This window comes from Amblyomma americanum, chromosome 8 (assembly GCF_052857255.1).
Source record: "Amblyomma americanum isolate KBUSLIRL-KWMA chromosome 8, ASM5285725v1, whole genome shotgun sequence".
Lineage (NCBI taxonomy): Eukaryota > Metazoa > Arthropoda > Arachnida > Ixodida > Ixodidae > Amblyomma > Amblyomma americanum.
Genome location: NC_135504.1, coordinates 25562072 through 25583677, shown reverse-complemented (window position 1 = coordinate 25583677; position 21606 = coordinate 25562072). Strand labels below are relative to the sequence as shown.

General features: G+C 45.9%; 2 protein-coding genes across 2 annotated transcripts; both read left to right on the top strand.

Moving 5' to 3' along the window:
- The first annotated feature begins 394 nt into the window (after positions 1-394).
- On the top strand, positions 395-8500 carry LOC144101165 (lactosylceramide 4-alpha-galactosyltransferase-like). Its single transcript, XM_077634211.1, has 2 exons — positions 395-658; positions 4277-8500. Exons 1-2 carry the CDS (start codon positions 544-546, stop codon positions 5167-5169), a joined length of 1008 nt encoding a protein of 335 aa, XP_077490337.1. The 5' UTR covers positions 395-543; the 3' UTR covers positions 5170-8500.
- Positions 7882-21588, top strand: LOC144102237 (uncharacterized). Its single transcript, XM_077635546.1, has 10 exons — positions 7882-7951; positions 8451-8500; positions 9471-9509; positions 11079-11108; positions 13430-13526; positions 15771-15901; positions 16522-16566; positions 17840-17875; positions 19654-19816; positions 21482-21588. Exons 1-10 carry the CDS (start codon positions 7882-7884, stop codon positions 21496-21498), a joined length of 678 nt encoding a protein of 225 aa, XP_077491672.1. The 3' UTR covers positions 21499-21588.
- The last annotated feature ends 18 nt before the right edge of the window (positions 21589-21606 follow it).

Below are 21606 nucleotides of genomic sequence, written 5' to 3'. Positions count from 1 at the left end.
GTCGAATTGTGAGTTCACGTTTGTACTTATAGCCGTTCGCTATACGCCATTTGGAGTGGCCAAACGAGTGAAAGTTGTGCGGCCGGTTCAGACAAATCCTCCGGATTCTTTCCGGCATTGCGCGCGATCGCCTTTCGCAAAGGCTGCCGGAAAAACGGAGGCACGTCGTTGCGTGAGGTGCTGGTGCATCCGGGTCTATACCGGCGCTCGTTAATTCTGGCAGCGCGCACTGAAACACACGCGGGCGCTCCTCTTCGCTCAGTGATGCGGGTCGACCCGCATGACTGGGTCGCGCGACAGTTGAATGCTCCTCTCCTAGCAGCGGACAGAGCCTTTTGTCGCGGCTGCAGCGCAGCTGGAGGAGGGGGGGGGGGGGGAAAGCAGCATTGCCGTCAGCACACTTGGCTATAGGAGTCAGAGGTGCCCGCAGTGCGGTGCGTCTGGCCAGTTGTGCCTGGGGTGAAACGGCAAATGGGAACTCGGCGATGTGCGCATGGTCGCTACTTGGGAAGCCTCACGTCCAGTGCTGGCTAGTGCACGGCCATGTCGGGGGCCGACAACGCTGTCTCTTCACGTAGGGTGGCCTTGTCTGTCTGTGGTCTTCTCCTGGTGGCGTCTCTGGTGTGGCTCTACTGCAGCTGCCTGCCGTACGCCAGAGGTGAGTGCGTTGGAAGCCTCGACATCCTTGCCCAGCCAAGGATAGCTGCCGAGGTTAACCAACTCTCTTTAAAGGTTTTATACTAATAGCCTTTTCTAAAATTTCTTTTTTGTGGGATCACTAGGTATTGTTAACGTTTTAGGCCTTCAACACCAGAGATGATTTTTCGCATTTCTATCAAATTCAGCGAAACACTCTTCGTATATACCTTGGGCTTAGCTCTTGATGGCCTTAGTTGCCTATGTGCCATAACACGCAACACAACACAGTGGTGAGTGGGCACCGGAGTGTCATGGGCCCAGAGAATTAAACGTTTAAAACTTGCTATCTTAGCTTATTGGTTTGGTTTATGGGGGTTTAACGTCCCGAAGCCACTCAGGCTATGAGGGAGGCCGTAGTGAAGGGCTCCGGAGATTTCGACCACCTGGGGTTCTTTAACGTGCACTGACATCGCACAGTACACGGGCCTCTATAATTTCGCCTCCATCAAAGTTAGACCGCCGCGGCCGGGATCGAACCCGCGCCTTTCGGGCCAGCAGCCAAGCGTCATAACCACTATCTGAGCTTACTGTACGACAGTAATAGAAGCTTTCACTGAAGCAGACTACTTATGCTTTAATTGCGGCCGATGTAACTGTTTTATATGCTATTGGTTCTCGCAAAAATGCACCATAAGCTGTAAGCTTGCTCTTGTGGCGCGGGGCCTAAACGACAATTAACCTTGTCCTGTGCCAGCTCCGTCCACCCTACACCCCGCGAACTTAATCTCATTCACTCACCGATTTCGCGAGTATTTGTGCAAAGAAGAGAAAATTTTGTGTCAGTGTACTTAATAAGTAACATCTAATAGCGCTCAAAACAATTCTTGATCAAAGTTACAATACAAATACAAAATGTTCACTTTCTAAAATAAAAAAGTCATAAATACCTCGGAGTTCCGATTAATGAGGGCCAGAAGTTATCGAGGTGAATAGAAGCCCGGCCGTAATAAAACATATTTACAGCCGAGGAATGAAATCATTTGGTGAATATGCACTGTATCTAATGAAAAATGTACGTGCCCAATTATTTAGTTAAAGCCATTTTTATTTGTGAGTGACTGAAAAAACATTTCTTTATTAATAAATGCTAGGAAAGGAAGCTGATGTGTACATCCTTTCAAGGCATGTCACTCAGCATAATAAAAGTGATGTTTTTGAAGTGACAAAAAAAATTAAAAGCCAAAGTAAGCATGCGGAAGGCGGAAGCACAAAGCCAGAACAAAACGCACAAAAAGGAAAAAGCATCCAACTTTGGCTCACACGAGCACAAAGGGAACACGATGGGTTTTTTTTTAGTACAGTCAAAACAAAGCGTGTTAAATGAACTTCCTCCTGCCAAAAGATAGGACAAGTTGAAAGGAAGTTGGTGTTGTAAAGAACTGGGTAAAAAAGGAGAATAATAATAATAATAATAATAATAATAATAATAATAATAATTGTTTTTTGGGGGAAAGGAAAAGGCGCAGTATCTGTCTCATATATCGTTGGACACCTGAACCGCGCCGTAAGGGAAGGGATAAGGAAGGGAGTGAAAGAAGAAAGGAAGAAGGAGGTGCCGTAGTGGAGGGCTCCGGAAAAATTTCGACCACCTGGGGATCTTTAACGTGCACTGACATCGCACAGCACACGGGCGTCTTAGCGTTTTCCCTCCATAAAAACGCAGCCGCCGCGGTCGGGTTCGAACCCGGGAGCTCCGGATCAGTAGTCGAGCGCCCTAACCACTAAGCCACCGCGGCGGGGTGGAGAATAGGCAAAATTCATTTCCTTAAAAGACTAAAACTAGGCTAATGGTTTTCAGAAAAGTTGTTGATTCAAGCCATTCATGCGTTTATGCTAATCCCGCCGGGAATTACCTGCGTAAATTAGCAATGTCAATGGTATTGCACCCGAAATGGGCGGACAAATAATGTATGGTTAAGGGGGAGGGGGGTGATAAACGCCCGTATGTCAATTTGCAGGTTCGAACGGTAGCTGCACAACAACGTTTACCAGAAGTCTTGAAAGCAAAAGTGCTATGTAATCAGCCTTGCTCATTACATTGTCGCCTCACAAATCTGTGGCAAGACGGCCAGTCTAGCAGGTACCTGAGTCGACGCTTGACGGAGCATGATGATATTGTGCGGCAGGAAGGACATCTTTCAGCCGCTCATTTGAAGACGCATGGGCAGCACGGCAACTGCATGGCAATTGGGACAGATTATGTGCGAAATCTGTATAGGTCATTTTATCTCTATATGACTTTCACTTGTTATAAAACTGAAGAGTAAACCTTTAACCTTTAATTCACCTCGTCACATTGCCTTTGGCAGACTGAGGTGTTTACTTCACGGTCTCCAGTATTGCATATGTTCTTCGTTGTTAACATATGTCGACCTCTTTCCTTTGGGGTTTGTTTGTTTTTCTTTGTTCGTCTTTTAATCAACGTCTCTTCTGAAAACTAAACATTTTGACTGAATTGCCTGTCTGGCTGGATTTGATAACTTGTTGTAAACTTCGCTACAACTCTAACCAAACATTTTACTTAAAACTTCGACGTTTCGCAACCTACTCGTCTGCTTCCTCAAGGCTGACAGGGGGCCTTGGCTTTCGCCTTTAAGTAGACGTTAAAGGGGTACGGACACAAAATTTCGAAAGCAAACAAACAAGATTTCTTTCATAAGCGCAAGGACATGCCTCCTAGCTAAGTTTCAGTCGTAGGCGTTAAGTGGAACATTATTTTAATATGATTTTGAATGTTGTGGGAGTAGCCACTCGTCGTTTGCGCCCGCATCGAGTGACGTCAAGGTGCACTTGCCAAATTATTGTGACGTCACCGAAACCACCGGTTCTTCCCAGGAACAACCAATGTGTGCAGGCGACGTTGACGTCATCAGGAATGTGGTAGTCCAGGTTGGCCGGTCGACGCGACGTCAAGGTTAACTACGTAGCTGGCGCCGGCTGAGACCGAAACGTCCGGTACAAAATAGTTTATAGTTAATTCTTCATGCAGCGCACAGAGCTGATTATCATGAATGCTAGGCCTGTAAGCCTCTTTCAAGCCAAAAAAAGAGGACACGAAAAAAACCTTGTGTTTGTACCTCTTTAAAAATGCTGCTTTAAATACTCCTTCCGTCCTACCACCATGTACTCAAAGCCTCAAGGCTATCGCCCCCTGTCAGACCTGAGGTAGGAGCCCAGCGGGCTCTGAAACATCAGGATATTGAAATTAAAAAGTTTCGGTAAGAGATATATCTCAGTTTACTATAAAGTCTCTTTTGAATTCTGTTCGGAATGCGCTGCAACATGTTCTACATTATACATATGGCAAACGATATCCTTTTTCTAGTATTTAATTTATAATTCATGCAGTGCGCTGACAAATTTAATACGTGAATTCAACCGATAAAGCTTGCGAGTCCCGCAAAAGTGTGCATTTTTTTTTAATGAACGGGCTTTTCTAGAAAGTCAGGTCAACACTGAGCAAAAGCCTGTGATTTGTTGTAGTGACACTGGTGCAAGATATTAAGAAAAAAAATTTCGCAGGGAAACAGGTCCTGTAGCTTCTTGGTGAATAGCTGTTTTCTCTTTTGTTTTGCAGGCATCGTCCCGTTCACTTTCTTGTCGAAGAGGACTCCTTTAAAGCCTCCATCTGACAGCAACAGCGGTGCCTTGAATGCCCATAACATGACGATATGGTTCGTCGAATCATCGAACGAGACATGCCTAAACGGGCGCCAGGCTTGTTCCATTGAGTCGGCGTCTTTCCGAAACCCCAAATCCCGCGTCGTCCTGCTCACGACGGGCAGGCTGTCCGCGGACTGTGACTATTACCGAGCACTGTGCTCGTTGTCAAACTTCCGTGACTTCAGGCTCAACCTCACAGAAGCGTTCAGTGAGACACCGCTCGAGTCCTGGTACAGGTCTCGCAACTGGACCAGAGGCCCATATGGAATAGAGGATCTCAGTGACGGCATCCGGCTCGCCGTCTTGTGGAAGCGGGGTGGCACTTACCTGGACCTCGACGTCATCGTGCTCAAGGACCTGTCTGCGCTGAGGAACAGCGTCATGTTTGAGGTCACCGGCCAGCTCACCAACAGCGTCCTGTTCTTCGATAAGGGACACCCATTTGTGGGCGAAGCCCTCAGGAGGTGCGCTCAGGAGTACGACGCTGTTCGGTGGGGAAGCTGCGGTCCGTCACTCCTGGGGCGCATCTACTACTCCTGGAAGAACTGGCCCGGAAGAGGGCAAGTCAGATTTCGCGAACGTGACACATTCTTCGCAGTCGGATACAATGCGTGGACGTTGTTCTTCGAGCCCAGCAAGACCAGTTCGGTGTTCGAGGCAACGGCCTGGAGTTACGGCGTTCATTTGTGGAATAAGCTCAGCCATGGTGTGAGAGTGGTTACGGGCTCTGGCACGGCCCTCGACGTCTTGTCCAGGTTTAACTGCCCGAGAGTCTACGAAGTAATGATGTCGAGAAAGTTCTTCTGATCATCGCTGAATACTACCTGCCATAACGTCAATTTATTTTTGGATCCTTGCAGAGGTCTTTGGTTGTTGCAAAGGGTGAGCGGAAACACCAAGAAATTGAAGCATTCTCAGCCGCATACCACTAAAGCCATTTATCACACACTGACGTGAGGAGTGATTTTTGTTAGGTGTAAGTTTCCCTGTGATGGGAGGTCAAACACCCATTTATTTCTTCAAGAATCGCACCCTTGGGACGCCGAGTACCAGGCCAGTTCCTCTGGAGCGTCGTGCTCTGGGTTATTGACCTCAACTAACGCAGGCCAACGAATGGAAACTATCTGCGGGGCTATCTAGCTTGCCAAGCCGCCTTTTCTACTTTAACATAAAATAATCACCATTCATGGTTATGTGTGCCAGGTTCGTATCTTGCAGCAGTTCAGCGCCTGCTGGCTTGAATCATCGTACAGTGTACTTAATTCCTGAATCCCTTGGCCACAATGGTTAAGGTATTGAACTTTACACATTAGTGCACTGCATGCGAGACGGCGATTTCAATAGGCTTTCGAAAGTAAACAGCGTCCGTATCAGGATCCCTTCTTCGGAATAAACGAAGGAAGATAGCAGTGGAAGATAATTGGGGCTGATAAAACGTCGATCCACTTTCACGAAAGTCGTTCTTTCGCCACAGCCTTTTCTTAAGACGGTTCCAATATTCAAAGCTTCCCAATGCAAGTCAGGTATATCTCCCACTTTCAGTGGAGATTTCGATTACTTTATGAATACTACTAGAATAACTTTGGAATCAATTTTAAGCGTTGACGCTGATACAAAGCATTCTTCAATAATTGCCATTCTCATCAGTAAGACAAGTTTGTTAATTTATTTTCTCTAATTACGTAGTTTCATTTACGCACCGTTACCTCCCACAACAGTGACGTCTAGGCCTCTCAATACTACAACTGGAAATTTTTCAACGCGATAGCGTTAGAGGCCCCGTCCTCCAGAAAATCTCGTGTCGGTGTTGTGAGCGAGAAATCACGGGCATGACTCTGACAGGTGGCGCCCAGAGGAGCAATCTAGGAGGCAGGTGGGCCACCTAGGTCAGCTGACCTTGCGGCGTCGTCGCCAGCCTGCCACCCGGATAATGAGCAAACTGCCCACAGTGACAGGTGGCAGTTAAGTTAATGAATTGTCGCTCGGGAGGAACAACCTGGGCTACACAAGCCCCACCGCTGGGAGCACCTGCCATCGCAGGGGGTGTGGCGCATCGCTTAGCCGCTGCACCACTGCACAAGGAAGGGTATGAGGGCACCCTGGGATCTATGAATGTAAAGTAGAGAATTACCTGCTATTACGCTATTGCTTCATACTCTTAAGGCGGAGCTTAAGTGCCTCCTCCAGTTTTTTTTTTCGAGCGCACGCTATTATAAGAAGCGCAGCTGCGTTTCGTTGCTTAGCAGCTGCGCAGTTTTCACACGCCTATTGGTGGGACTGCCGCTACGCCGCTATTCCGGATGAGTGATCAATACGGGATTGTTCGAAGAACCTTGGGGCCCCCGTGTTTTCGCGTCTTTATCCATGCGATGCCAAAACTTAAATCAACTTTGCTCTCGTTTTTATTTGCTAGACGAATCGGATCAAGCCACGTTTCAGTTCTATGTCGTGCACTCCGGTCGATGACAGCTTGTCGGTATTCTTTTTCGAGATTTCCTCTTGTATTCTTTATTATTCTTTATTCTTACAGTACCTGCAGCCCCACTAGGGCATTATGGCGGGGGGGCACAAAACTTCATGAAACAGTTGTTCCATAAAACAGTTGCTTTATGAAGTGGTGCGGAAAAGTGCTGAGGCACACCGTTGCCGCTAACCGCGTCTTCAGGTAACATGTTCAAATTGTTAAATACGTGAAAAAATCCATGTTTTAACAAACATGTGCGGCTGTAATTAATTTAAAGCGGGAATTCCTGTTTACTGTGATAAATGGTAACAATTTAAATGATAGATTTCTACGGCGTTCATTTAATCTATACCTGCGAAGCTCTGTTTTCGTAGGTGTGCTAAGCCTCCTAATCTAGTTGTACATTTGCTTTGTGCTCTTTTTTCCGCTCTGGAGCCCCTACGCATGTACACACAGCCGCTGCCCATCCCAGGGACTGTGCCACCCAGTCTCATATGCCTCTATGCAACACTTCTGTGTCGCGTTTGGCTTTGATGAGCCTTCACAAGCGTGGCAGACATGCACAATAGCAGAATAAGCGGTGACAGTGAAGAAGATATACGAACGAGTATATATATATGCCTTTCAACACGTAGCGGCTAAGCGTGCGGATACTGGCGATGGAAAGAACCAATCGAGCTCTTCGCTGCCGTATCCCTCACAAGGCCGATTGTGAAGCCAAGATTCTGGACTTATGCATACATCTTTCGTCAGCACAGGAGGCCGATATACAGGGCGGGCTACCGCTATCTCATCCGCTCATTCATCAGCAAAAATGTCACTTTTTGGGGGGGAGGGGGGACCACATGGGGCCCATGAGAGGCGCCATTGGGGTAGACAAGCAGGATCCGCATTGTGATGAAGCGGCTGCCTCTGCATGTTCAGGAGAGTGACGTCAGAGGCTGAACATTTGTAAACAGCTCAAAAAAGAAGGTATATATGCAAACATTTTCTCTCCGGCTACACAAGCACTGCTTCGAGTTTCACCTTGCATCTGCTGCCATACTATCGAGAAAATGGTGTCGTACATCTGCAGTATCGCCGCCGCCTTTGCGTTGGTCGTCATTGCCCCAGGAGCTTCTGCCTGTAAGTTGTGAGGATTGAAGCCTTGGATGTCCGTAGTTCGGGAAACTGTTCACAAATATCGGTGCAAGCGAGCTTGTTGAATAGAGTGAGACGACATTTTCATCCCCGGGGCCACATTTGAAGTGATGTAATCAACTGTGTATCACCCCTTTTAAAAAAAGATGGGAACGAGAACTTCGCGAATGCATATTTTCAATGTACTGCCCGGAAGGCTTCAAACTGAAAGATAAAGAGTGCTGTAAGAAACAGCAAAGAGCGCTGCCTTGTATCTGCTGAACCCGGGCGACACCTGTACGCCGGCAACACGAGTACTGAAAGCACCGATTACAGACCATTAGAAGCATCAATCGATTAAAAAACGTTTGCTTTGCCTTTGCGCTTGATTCATGAGAGCCTTTATCAACAAAGAAGAACACAGGTCAACCTCGTCTCATATCGCTCAGTTTTTTCGCGGAATATCTTCTTTTCCTGTTGTGTAATATGTCTCTCTTTTTTTCAGCTTCCAACTGCCTCAACCTCAACCTGAGTGATGTCTTCAACATCTCGAGCGTATGTTTCCAACTCGGCAGCCATATACCGCGACGTTTTTTTCTTTTTACTTTTAGAGCTAGATGTTAGGACATCGCGTAAAGTATACCTTTTGCTGGCGGACGATTGTCTCTTGTTTAGTCGCGTAAGAAATGTGAATGATAAAATATAATTTAGTTATTAATAGAAGAATGTTTAAAATGCTTTGCATAAAAACAGCGCAGAAGACGGGACCAAGAAAGGAAGACACACACACACGGGCGCTGTGTGTGTGTCTTCCTTTCTTGGGCCCGTCTGCTGCGCTGTTTCCATGCAAAGAATGTACTTACTCCTTTGTTTAAAATGCTGCATCGAGCTGGGCCCTGAATCCGGTCTACCGAATCCTTCTCAACGTCTGTAACGAACAGAAAACCTGTCTGTAATTTATTCTCGTATCGTCCACAAACCAAAAGCGCAGTAAGCTGCAGTATTTGGCCTTGTGTTTGCTAGTACTTGGAACTTTGGTCAGCACACAAATCGCGAGCATATGGATGAACTCTGAGAAGACAAGTCCTCTGAGAACGAAAGTCGTAACGCGTTATACCGCCTGCGAAACTTCAGGCATATGGTGTCGCAAAGACGACACTAGATCATGCACGTCTAATGAAGGACCAAGTACGGAATCATAACATGGGCACCAGGTTTTATTCTGAGTACTGCAATTATCGGTCTGTATTTTTTTTCCAACTTCTAACAGAGTGAAAGGGCTTACAACGGTCGTATAGTAAACAAAAAGATATAAACCTTTGTTGTGTATACGCAGTTTGTTGTTGTTGTTGTATTTGTTTGTTGTTGTCTACGGCGTTTATGCGTTGGAGCAGGTACCTTAAAGTCCTTTCGACTTTCGCGCGGTTACGGTTACTGATATATGCTGCAAACTTTGCGTGAGAATAGCGTGGCTGCAGCGAGGGATTCCCTCGCACGGTTCTGACACATTTGCTCGCCCTTTCAGTGCCTGGGTGGCCCCGTGAACCTCTGCTCTTCGAGTAGCGTAAGTTACCTTCCATCTCACAAAAGGCACTCGCCGAACAATTAGCGCTGAAACAGGCCGACCCGCTCAATTATTAGCCCACCAAACTCCGCTGGAAATAAATTTGTTAAAGGGCGACTGCTCCACTTTTTGATAATTTCGCGATATTCAAGGATTCAAATCTATATAGGCTGTAGGTAAAGCATGCCAAGTGTTTTTGCACTCGCATCTAAAATAGCGACGTAATCGACGACTGAATTTTGCGCTTCTTCACAAAGCAGCGGAGGAGTGCGGGAAAGTTTAGTGTGACGTTACGGAAGGTATGATATCAAATAACCGCTGTCGTCAGTCACACCCTGCCGTGCCTCGTTTAGCGCTGCCAAACAACGCTCTGTAGGATTTTACTTATGTGGCGTCGGTTTTTCTCCCCTTTAAAGCAGGCGTTTATGCGTCGGAAATGTACCGATACCTTCGATGACAGCATTGTGCCCCCACCACTTGGCGTCGCGCGCTGCGGAGAAGCTTGAAGAGCGTCGCGATTTGGATCGGCGATTACGTCGCTATTTCAAATGCTAGCCCAAAAGGACTTCGCGTGCTTTACCTACAAGTTTCACGCATTCGACCCCTTTAAGCTCGTTAATTTCTAAAACCTATTCAGTTGCCCTTTAACCCGCAATGGATGTCTACAAAGGTGTAATAAAAATCCTTGCTATGATGATAATAATTGGTTTTTTGGGGAAAGGAAATGGCGCAGTATCTGTCTCATATATCTTTGGACACCTGAACCGCGCCGTAAGGGAAGGGATAAAGGAGGGAGTGAAAGAAGAAAGGAAGAATAGGTGCCGTAGTGGAGGGCTCCGGAATAATTTCGACCACCTGGGGGCAGAACACTTTTTGAGCAAAGATTTAGAACTTCGTGAACATTTGCTGAAACATGTTTCTGACCACAATCGTAATTATTTGATCAAACTGTCATGTCGGAATCGTTGGGTCTCGGGTTAACTTCCACAGCTGCTAAGAAATAAGGGGCGCAATTCATGAAGCTCGTGTTACACAGTGGTAACCGTCCTGCGAGTGTTTTTTTTTTTTTCACGTCCACTTTTCTGAGCGTCCATAGGGGGGGATGTAACCCCTGACGGCCCGTCGGGCATTTTTTAATGGCTTTTGGGGAATATGGCTCGGCCTTTCCTGCATGCAGTGCAGCGTCACAGCCGGGGCCTATAGTCTGCAAATTGGTGTTCCTTATGCCTAATTCAAGGAGGGGGGGGGGGGGGGGTTGGGGGAGAGAGAGAGAGAATAAACTTTTATTCCTTAAAGACGGTTATACTTTTGTCGGGTTAGAATTCTTAGTCCAGGGTTTGAGGTGCGTGAAAGGCGTTTTATTGTATTCTGAGGTGGCTTTCACAATGTGGGGTTAGGGCGTGTAGAACGAGCGAAAAACAAAAGAAAAAATGGTGGCGGGAGAGGAAGGTTGATCGCATCCTGTCTTAACGCTATGCGCATCTCAGTTTCTCTTTTATTGCAGCCTTTATATGCACATGCTATATTGCTTCTTGCTTTTTCTTTTTTTCTCTCCCTAACTGCGAACAGATTACCACAAGCTTGAGCAAGCTTCTCAGCGTAAGTACTTTACATGAGTTAGCGCGTAGCGCTGTGTTTCAGTCAGAAAGCATAAAGGACCTTGGTAGAAATGCTGCGCGCGAATAGACAGAGGGCGCTTGGGTCCCTGGCGCATATTGACAAACAGGAATGCGCCTTTAGGGGCAAACTAATTTGGGAAGCATTAATTAGTTCATTTATTTTAGATTGCTCAAGGACACTTTAGATGCAGCGCTGTAGATGAGAGGTGGGCTTATAGCAGAGTGTTAATAGAAGGGCGACTCGATGGCCGACTTGAAATGGACCAGGTTTATGTGGACGATGGAGAAACTAGTTAACACAAACAGAACAACCTACGTTATAAAAAGGGCTGCAGTGATGGCAACACTATTAACATGCGAGAGCGCATGAGAGTGTATGAGAGAATGAACATGCGGAAACGGAAAGCGAGGTTTAAGAATTTAAAATAAGACAGCGTGAAATGACTCGGAGCAGTACAGTCACTTACAATCAACTAATCCGTTACGATTATACAATACAATCACTTAGTCTCAAAATATCACGGCCTCCTTAGGGTGTACCCTTATGGTGCTGAGAATGTTCGTTATATATTCCTTAAATAAATATATGGAATCTGGAAATAAGATGTTTTGAACATTGGGCACAATCTAGCACTAGTGTGATACATTGCAAGACCCGACGGCATCCGTGTGCATCCTAACTGCTGTCGGTGCAAGAATCAGTTTCTGTTTAAGTCGTGTTGGTTGCTGTGGTTCGAATTCAAGAAAGCGACAATAAACGTTGGGTTCGCGCAAGCGCCCACTTTTGGAGGACTTCGAACTGGATAGGGATCAATAGCTGCGTTTCAGTGGCATATAGACTGTATATGCTGCATAATAAACGGCACCTAATCGATCAATTAAAATACCTGAAAACGCACTTGCTGTTTCGAAATGGATGTGGTACGCGTTACGTGTACACAGAGCCCGTGAACAGACGACCCTTTTTATCGCCTCATAATAAAATTGAAAGAATTATTCCTATCCCCATGCACTAAAGAATTCACAAATTCCTTATATCCGAAGAAGATTCGTGGACGAAATGTGCTGCCTGGTAGCATCGTCGAGTGCTTAACTACATAGTTATTTATAAGTGATCTGCAGTTGTATTTGCGAGTGCTTCCAACGCTGTTATATTACAGATCTTTTGGGTTTTTGTACGTTAAATTGTCGCTACTGTAACTGCTGTTTTATTATTTGTGAATGCATTTGTTCGGCTATTCCTTTTCTTGTTTTGCAGAAGCACAGCTCGTGGTGTTTTTATGGGTTTTGTGTATATATTACTGAGCTCGATTTTTCCCATATCGCCCACTCAGGCTTGTATCCTGATCTTGGGGCTAGCGGTACTTTATAAATAAATATAATAAATGAGTGTATTTGAGTGTCATGATGCTGAGACCCAAGACGACAGTATATATGATCTCAGCATACCGAAAGCACCAATTAGAACGTGGATACACTTGCACAAGAGAGGATGTTAAGGCTACCAAAAGAAGGACAACCCGCCGCACTCACAGTAACCGTCTAGCAACGTGATTGGCTGGTCAAGGGTCAGACAGCGCGCGAATAATGGGAGTTTAGCGCGGAAGATTCAAAAAGCAAGCAAAACAGCTCCCTTCTGAAGCCAGGAGCTGTAGCGCTGTGACCGCCTTATAAAACTGTTCTATAGACAGTCTATAGACTTGTTATAGACTATATTACCTTCCTATAGATATTTATTTTTGTATATTCATAGTATATAGACTGTCTATCCACTCTATTGCCTTCCTATAGATATCTCTTTTTGTCTAATCATAGTCTATAGACTGTCTATAGACAGTCTGTAGACTTTTTATAAACTTTATTACCTTCCTATAGATATTTATTTTTTTTTTATTTATAGTATATAGGCTGTCTATACATTCTATTTCCTTCCTATAGATATTTTCGTTTATTCATAGTCAAAGACTGTCTATGTAGACAAAAGTGTACTCAAAGTGTATGGCCATTAATATTTTGCTTGTCTATAGGATCTGTATTGCATATAAACTGTTCTCTAGGGCTTGTCTATAGAAGGTCTATAGACTTTATAGACTGAAGCCTGTGGACAGTCTATAGACTGTCTAAAGGTTTTTGTAAGGGTGCGTTCCTAATTAACCTCTGGAACCAGGCTCCTTTCAGCGACTGCAGCGCCGCCGCTGCTTATCTAGGTCACACTATGAGGTGGCTTCGTAATTTGAGCACTTTACACCTCGAGACGAAATAGTTGTACTAAGTGCGCTTGTTGCGCAACTTCCGTTTTAGTGCTTCATACCGGCCATCTTCAGCGCGGGAACTCCGCAAGGAATTTTCAATGCACTTGGACCCTTCTTCGCGGTCATCGCGAGCAGGCTGATACCGTGTAAGTACACTTTGGACCGTGTGCGGGTGAAAACGGATGCCTCTTTCTGTCGCGTTTGGTTCGTCTCTCCGATCACAGCCATGTCATGAGGTTTTGTCGCCTTATTCATTTCCCGTTCGTTTAAAGTGTCACCGAGCCGCGCAACGTTCGCTTGTTTAAACAACGTAAACAACAGTGTAAACAACGTGGTGTATTAGCTCAAGAACAACGTGCCTAACAAGCCCAAAATTTGAAGATCGTACAAGACATACGGCAAGCATCCCCTTCTGTAATTTGTCATTATAGATTTGATGACATCCTCGTAATAATTTGAGACTAGAACTGTCGGTACGGGGACTAGTGGGCTACAGCCAGAAGTTCGTGTACGACCGACAGCTCTGTCATTCTCAGAAACATCTCCGTTGCCACGCATCGGCTAAACTTCCGCTTGTTATATGTGATAAACAGATAGCGTTTTGCGGGACCACATGAACTGAACATTTATACAATTTTCTCGAGATTGAAGAGTAAGAGGAATACAGAAGAGAAGTGTTCAAAGGGCATACCTATTAGGTTTAAATAAAATGCGCTTACCGCGTCTCCACCATATTGTTCAGGAATTTTCACAGTCCAAACTATCTGAAATCGTCGAGAGTAGGCACAAGCATGAATTATTTTGAACTAGTTGCATAGAACACAGTATAGGACAGATCATAGACGGTGCCGAAACAATGTTATTTATTTATTTGAATATCTTCATACTGTCCTGATTGACATAATAGCATGGGGATAGGAAGGGGGGGGGGGGGATGCAGGAAAGGGCCGCCTGTAGGCTTTAGTTGGCTATATGTTGGCTTCACCGCATTACAGTGAAGTGGCGGGAAAAATGAGCACCTAAAAGACCGAAAGCAACACTCAAGCACACCCCATGTTGACCTTGCCACGAGGCTTCACACAGCTCGCGCTGCCATATATAATAATAATCGGTTTTTGGGGAAAGGGAATCGCGCAGTATCTGTCTCGTATATCGTTGGACACCTGAACCGCGCCGTAAGGGAAGGGATAAAGGAGGAAGTGAAAGAAGAAAGGAAGAAAGCGGTGTCATAGTGGCGGGTGCCAGCGGATTCCCAAAGCTGCGCAGCCGTACCGTCTCCGCACGCAAAAACGGTATGGGAGAGCGCCATTCGATATAACGAATGTTCCACTGAATGCTATTCGATAAAAACGAGCAATAGTGCTATACTTTTGAATGGACCCTACTAACGCAAACAGTTGGTATAGTTGGTTGAACTTTGTGTTTAATGGAACAGCGCTGCAAACAAGGACGAATGAAAATGCGTACACAAGGGCGCACGGGATTTTCAAGGGGATGATCTGGGTGTTCGATATATCCGGGTTAGATATACCAGAGTTCAACTGCGTGTTTTTGTCGTCGGCTTTGAGGTGCATTCGTAGCCGCAGAAAATATAAGTACAATTCTTGACTCATGCAGATCTAGCGCGAAACAGTGGCAATTATTAGTACTAACGAAATGTTACAATATCTGAAAAGTTTTTCATAGAGGTAAGTGAAATTAATAGAGATTTATGCAGCAATGTTGACGCATGATGAAAAGGTGGTCGTGACGTTCCATAAAAGTGGCAGTTAATAAACAGTTAATTGATAGTTAATACAGTCGAATCGCACTGCTCTATTCTTACGTTTGGCTTTGTTACTGAGTAGCTTGAGTTCTAGATTAGGGTGGACTTCGACGCATTATTTGTGTGGTTTCATTTTTGTCGCGCACATAAGTGAAACTTTTAAAAATGAATCTCCGAGTGTACATTTATAAATGAGCTAACATCACTTATCGACATTTTATTTGTAACGCTTTTAATGCGATAATATCAGGAGGGCCACGCAGGCGGAAACTGTACGGAGCCGGCGTCTGTAGGAAGCCTCCACCTGGCAGGTGGCAGGTTGTGTTTAGGGAGATTTCTCTCACTCCAGTTACCACGGTGGGCAGGTGTAGAGAGGGAAGTCCCCCTGTTCACTTGTAGGGAAGAGAATTAAGAAAGAGGCGGGGCCAAGAATGACTCAACAAAAATTAATAGAAGAAGCGAATGCGAATAGAAAAGGAATCAGAAGAGACAGAATTGGAATAGAAAAGAATTGGAATAAAATCAGAATTGGAATAGATTACGGAGATAAAGAAAAACACAGTCGCCTTTCCTCCGCATCCATCCGATTGACCGCTCCTATATTTTTTCCTGTCTTCTCTTTCAGTTGGCAACCTCATTTCCCTCGGCAATCTTTCGCTCTGCGGATCGCAGAACTGCTCCAGCTTCTTCAGAACGAACGCCACATGTGGCAGCGCAATCACTCTTCAGATTCCCAGAACAGGCAACTTCAACGCGGTGGGCCTTCTATTGTTCCTCGCTTTCTTAGAGGCAACTATGTTTGGGAGTTTCGGGCCCGTCTGGCCAGGTTGTCTCTCATGTAGTGCGTTTCGCGAAATTTCAATAAATCGTCGACGATCGATCTGCATGCCTGGTCGAAACTTTAGCGTCAATTCGGCCACACTGCGAACGGCTAGGTTGACGGCTGTGATGGTATCACTGCATGCGCTAGGCCAAGTCCGCCAACAGGCGTAAATAATAGAGTGAGGAGGCCAACTAGAATATAACTGTATTTGTTTTTTTAAAGAAAGGAATGAGCGTGATAACGGCCACTTCTCGGTGGACATCCACAACCGCTCCGTAGTGGCTGTTCCTTTCTCTGCTTCCTTCTTCATGCAGTTTTATTTGCACGCGCGATTTGACTCACTCCCGTATGAGCTCGGGAGGGCTTACAGTATGAATAAATGTATAAAAATAGTACGCGTACGCTGTGTGCGCATTGTGTGTTCGCGAAAAAGAGTTGAACAAAGAGATTGTCTCCTTGCTTTATGAGGCCACATTTGCACCTGCTCCGCTATGCTAAAATACCCTATGCTTCTGAAAAGAGGACATTAACTAACCACCGTGTCTCTGCGCAGTGCGTGTCCGACCTGACCATCTGCAGCGTTGGATCCATGGCAACGGTATGTTCCCCTTTTGGCAAGCGTCAGCGCGCGCGTAGGGAAGTTAGCCGCCGATGGCGTTCTCCTCAAGAAGCCACCGCGATTGTATCTTCATAAAATGCTCGACGGGTTGTTATTTAAACCACCTGCTTGTGTGTATGTGCGTTTATAAGCAAAACTTAAATTCCAACAGCATGCATGAATCTCCTTTTCTGCCATGGAACTCGTGATTATAAATTTCCTTTCTATTTGTAATTCGCGCCGTACTTTTGTTTGTTAGGTGATTGGTTTGGTTTTATGTTGGTTTAACGTCCCAAAGTGACTCAGGCTATGAGGGGCGCCGTAGTGGAGGGCTCCGGGTAATCTGGACCACCTGGCGTTCTTTAACGTGCACTGACATGCACAGTACACGAACCTCTAGCATTTCGCCTCCATTGAAATGCGACCGCCGCGGCCGGGATCGAACCCGCGTATTTCGGGTCAGCAGCCGAACACCATAACCATTCAGCCAACGCGGCGGAGCTTGTTGGGTGAAACTCACAGCAAGTTGCACTCGAAATAGGCCTGGCCGCCTGATTCTGTCAAGCAGGGCACATTTTTTTTTCGCTAATGAAGTAGGTTCCAGCTTAACATGGATAACTATGGTTCAGTTTTACCCTTATTAGAGAGTTTTACTTTCACGTACGTAGAGCTCTTACGGGTGACCAGTGCGCATGCGCAGACCGCAAAGGGTGTGCGCGAGTCTCAAGTACGTACGTGAGATACGGATTTTTACGTTGCGGTCTTTGCGTTGCTTGCGTACGTAGCGTTGAAAAACATGGCGGCGCCCCGCCCGCCGCTTCACAGCGATAACAGCTTCGTCGCTAATCCCTCGAGGCGATATCGTGTTCTAAACTGTTGTATTCGCCTTCGATTTGCCCATTCTTACCCTCGCATAAGGTTTCAAGCGACAAATGGCTTTTGTTTTTCAGACAGAAGGGCGATTTTTCAGCTGTTAAGCCTGACGAAGTAGCGTTGGTTGTCGTCATAGCAACGGTCTCGCTATGAATGGCTTGGCTTAAAGACTTATCTTGTATGATTTAGGCTACAACCAGTGTCTGTGTTTCTTAGTAAATGGCGCTAGGCGTAACTCGCGGCGTGCTTCGCGTACGTGTAACTATAAGGGTTTCAAACGACCTGCGTGCAGACTACGAAGACTTCTCACGTTTGCGTACGTGAAACTAAAGCTCTCTATTGTATCGCGTCTTTTTTATTGCGTGCCCTTTCTTATATGCTCATTTTGTTTTCCTTTCAGCCCCAATCGGTCGATGGCTTCGTAACAGTGATCAGTGTAAGTTAATCCCAGTACGCGCATCGTTCCGTTCTCTAATTTTTTCACTATCGCTTCTATTAACTTTTTTTAGCGCTCTTAGCGCTCTATTTTCTCGAGAGCTTCCGGACGTTGGGCCCCTTTCAGTTTTCGTGCATTCATTTTATGTTCAAAACGCTGACAGCGTCACCCTTTCAGCATTCACCTTATGCTGTGTGAACTTGCGACATTTGGTATGACCACGCTCGTAACAAATTCGTAAGCCTTGCCTTCCTGCACTTTAGAAATTAGCGCCATCTGTCTGCCGTCGGTACGAAACACCGCATGACTCAACAAGGATATTTTCACATGTCATTGTGCGATAACTAGAGGGGGGTGAGATGGGTCACGAATATGTTGACTGGAATGTCCCATAATAATAATAATAATAATAATAATAATAATAATAATAATAATAATAATAATAATAATAATAATAATAATAATTGGTTTTGGGGGAAATGAAATGGCGCAGTATCTGTCTCATATATCGTTGGACACCTGAACCGCGCCGTAAGGGAAGGGATAAAGGAGGGAGTGAAAGAAGAAAGGAAGAGAGAGGTGCCGTAGTGGAGGGCTCCGGAATAATTTCGACCACCTGGGGATCTTTGTCCCACCCTTTTCACTTTTTGCAAAATCTTACATAAAATGGATGCACTCACGCCCATTACCTCCATTAACGGCCATATAGAACCAATAAGATGTACCGAGCATCCGAAACGCCTGCGATAATTTTGAAGGTTCAGCGCCTTGCGGTACACGTTGGCAACAGCGCAAACTAGGAGAGTTCATTCAGATTTTCTTGGCTTGGCAGAAAACGCCTTCTTGTATCGTCTCCCTCGCCAACTTCCTTGGACGACTATGCGCCACTGCAAGTACAGGAAGATATGCCTGAGTAACCGCTGTTGATGCAGTATTGCTCAGTTCCCTTCTAACCGCCGCTTGAGATGGTAGTCTTCCAGAAGGAATTTGGACAAGCATCAAGCAGTATACCTGACGTTTGATGGAAGTGATGAAATATCCCGCACGGCTTCGTTCAATACATTAGTTACAGGCTTAGGATATCAGCTGGGCTGTCCTCACCTTTTTGTCGCACTCATGCACGCCAACATTTTTTTTTTTTCAGGGGTTGATGTTATACTTATTTCTTGCCGCTTTTACGCTGGAACCTGCCAAGTGACGAGCAGCTAGCTGACAATTGATCGATTGATTCTTCCCTCAATCCTTTCTGGCGTGGTTTTCCATCTATTTGTGTTATATTCGAAAAAAGAGCCTTGCTTTTTACTGCGTGAAAAACCGTGTGATGAAAAAAACTGGACACAACCACGCAGAAACTTAAGAAGCAAGACACAAGTGCGAGGTAGCAGCTGCGCAGTCTGTGCTTGTGTGTTCCTTCTTGTGTTCCTGTATGGTTGCGTCCAGCTCTTTTTTTTCGGTCAGTTTTTATCATAGGTTAGTATCAACTCGCCTGCCTAACAAACTAACTACAGAACACCTTTTTTCTTCAGTAACGGTTCGAAACTTCACGCATATGCAAATTCCTATCATGACGGGGCTCCTTCTCGATTTACAAAAGAGAAAGGACTTAATTCATAATTCTACGTATAGTGGGCTGCGGGTACAGCTGTACGGTTGCCATTAAGCAGATGAAGTCTGCGAAGAGCTCAAAAGTGAATTCAGTGCCACGAAAGATAAATTCTTCGTTCAGTCAACTGTTGTGTAACACCAACCCTCGTTACTCCCACGCCTTGTCCTTCCAGTGCCTGCTGGGACAGCTGTCGTTCACGAACTTCTTGTCAGCCACCACGGGAATTCTGTGTCCCTTCCTCCAGGGACTGAGTGGCATCAGCGGTTCCCTGACCGGACCTCTCACCTCCTTGCTGTCCATTTTCATCCCCCTGGTGTCCCTCTTTGCGCCCTCATGTGAGTCCACAGCGTGGACCTCGACCAGGAGCGGTCTGCTCACCGTCTAACTGAGCGTGACCACACCTGGTGACAAAGCGGGGAACATGTATTTTATTATTCATCTTTCTTGCAGCGAAATGAAAAGCGCTAGGCAGCCCGCGGTTTAACCTCCTAGCTGATTTGGACGACCCATGCTTGTCATGAGCCGACTGTCATTTCTGGCTCATTGCGACCCTGGCTCTGGCCGTCTGCGCTCCGCAGCCTGCAGGCGACGTCTAGCGGTAGTTCCTGGTTTGAGATAGCACATGTCTGATGCCCAGACGACACTCAAAGATGCGCAATCTCGAACCAGGTGCTGCCGCTAGACGTCGTCTGCACGCTGCGGAGCGCAGACGGCACGGAGTTCGAGCGCTGTAGACAGGATTGTGGATGACTGTACTAAATGACCATTTGGTACTATTTAAAAAAAATGTGTCCTTGGGGGGTAAAGGCGCACAACTCGTAAACCGAGAGCGACACCGGCTTTTTTTTAGGGTCTTTGCTATGCGACGTAATGGTCCACTTGACAACGTTTCGGCAAGAGGACTTGTCTTCGTGTGGCAGCTAGCGGATATTGGGAAGTGTGCTGAGGTTTCCCTCACTCCCTTTGCTCATTATGGCAAGGAGAAAGAATTGGTCGAATAGATGAGTTCAGACCCGCTTGCAGCATCAGAGGGGGACTGTGACGGCGACCTGCATGTGTGCATGAGCGGTGCAGTCGCTTGGATAATGAGGCAGTGCAGCAGAGAAGGCCTACCGGTCGCTTGCTTTCGGCAAACGACAACAGTAAAGAAGAAAAGAGGGAGAGGAACACGCAGTGCTGAGTGGCGCCTGGCACAGCCCCCAGGATCTTCCCGGGATGGATTCCGTAGGGTCCGTAGGGAACAGAGATGTGAGGAACAACCACACATGTGCTGGAAAGAATATTTTCTGCTGTTAAAGTAACCCTGAAATAGTTTTAATTGTCGTGTTATAAAATAGCAGGTCTGTAAATGTGGCCTTCGTGAGCCTTGGAGGGAAGTTTAGAAGTTCTGCATGGACCCTACGGTTTACACACATTTTTGAAAAATTGCTGCTCGCAACCAATTAGGGGTGGCATCTAACCGCGCTTTATTAGTCGCCCCTTCCCCGTTCACGTAGACTGGAGACGGAATAGGGCGCGGTGGGATGCAGTCGCGACTTCTCTTTTTTTTTTTTTCTGGAGCATCGTATGTTTCAGCTGAAGGGGTAGAAATAGATCACAATTTTTCATCGCTGATATCTTCGGTTGTAGTGAAGCTAGCTTAAAAATTTTTGGAGTGTGGTGACGAGTGATGGAATAGATGATTTCCTTCCAAGCAGAGTAGAAGCATGGGCTTGGAAGTCGGCAAGAACATTGAATTGATCGCATCTGTGTCCCTGTCCACAGTTTGTAGAGAAATATTATATTTTCAAGAAAAAAGTAGTTGTGTCGAAACTACTTGTGTGCTGTCCTTTAGAATAGCGCGCTGTCGAAGTGAAAACTACAGTAGCAAATCTAAATTTTATCACAAAGTGCTACTTCGTTATTTCGCGTTAATTTAATTATTTTTCTCTTCTCATACGGCACCTTGTACGTTGCAGATCCAGTGTATTTACAGGCTGAAATGCTTTTCATCTCCACAGGCAGCACCAGTGGCTGATGTCGGACTGGCAAGACTGCGAGAGCATCGCCGTTCTCTTCTGGGCACTGCGTTTACAAGAGTGCACCTCATTAAAGCCATGTCTCGCTGAAGCGTGTGTTACGTTTT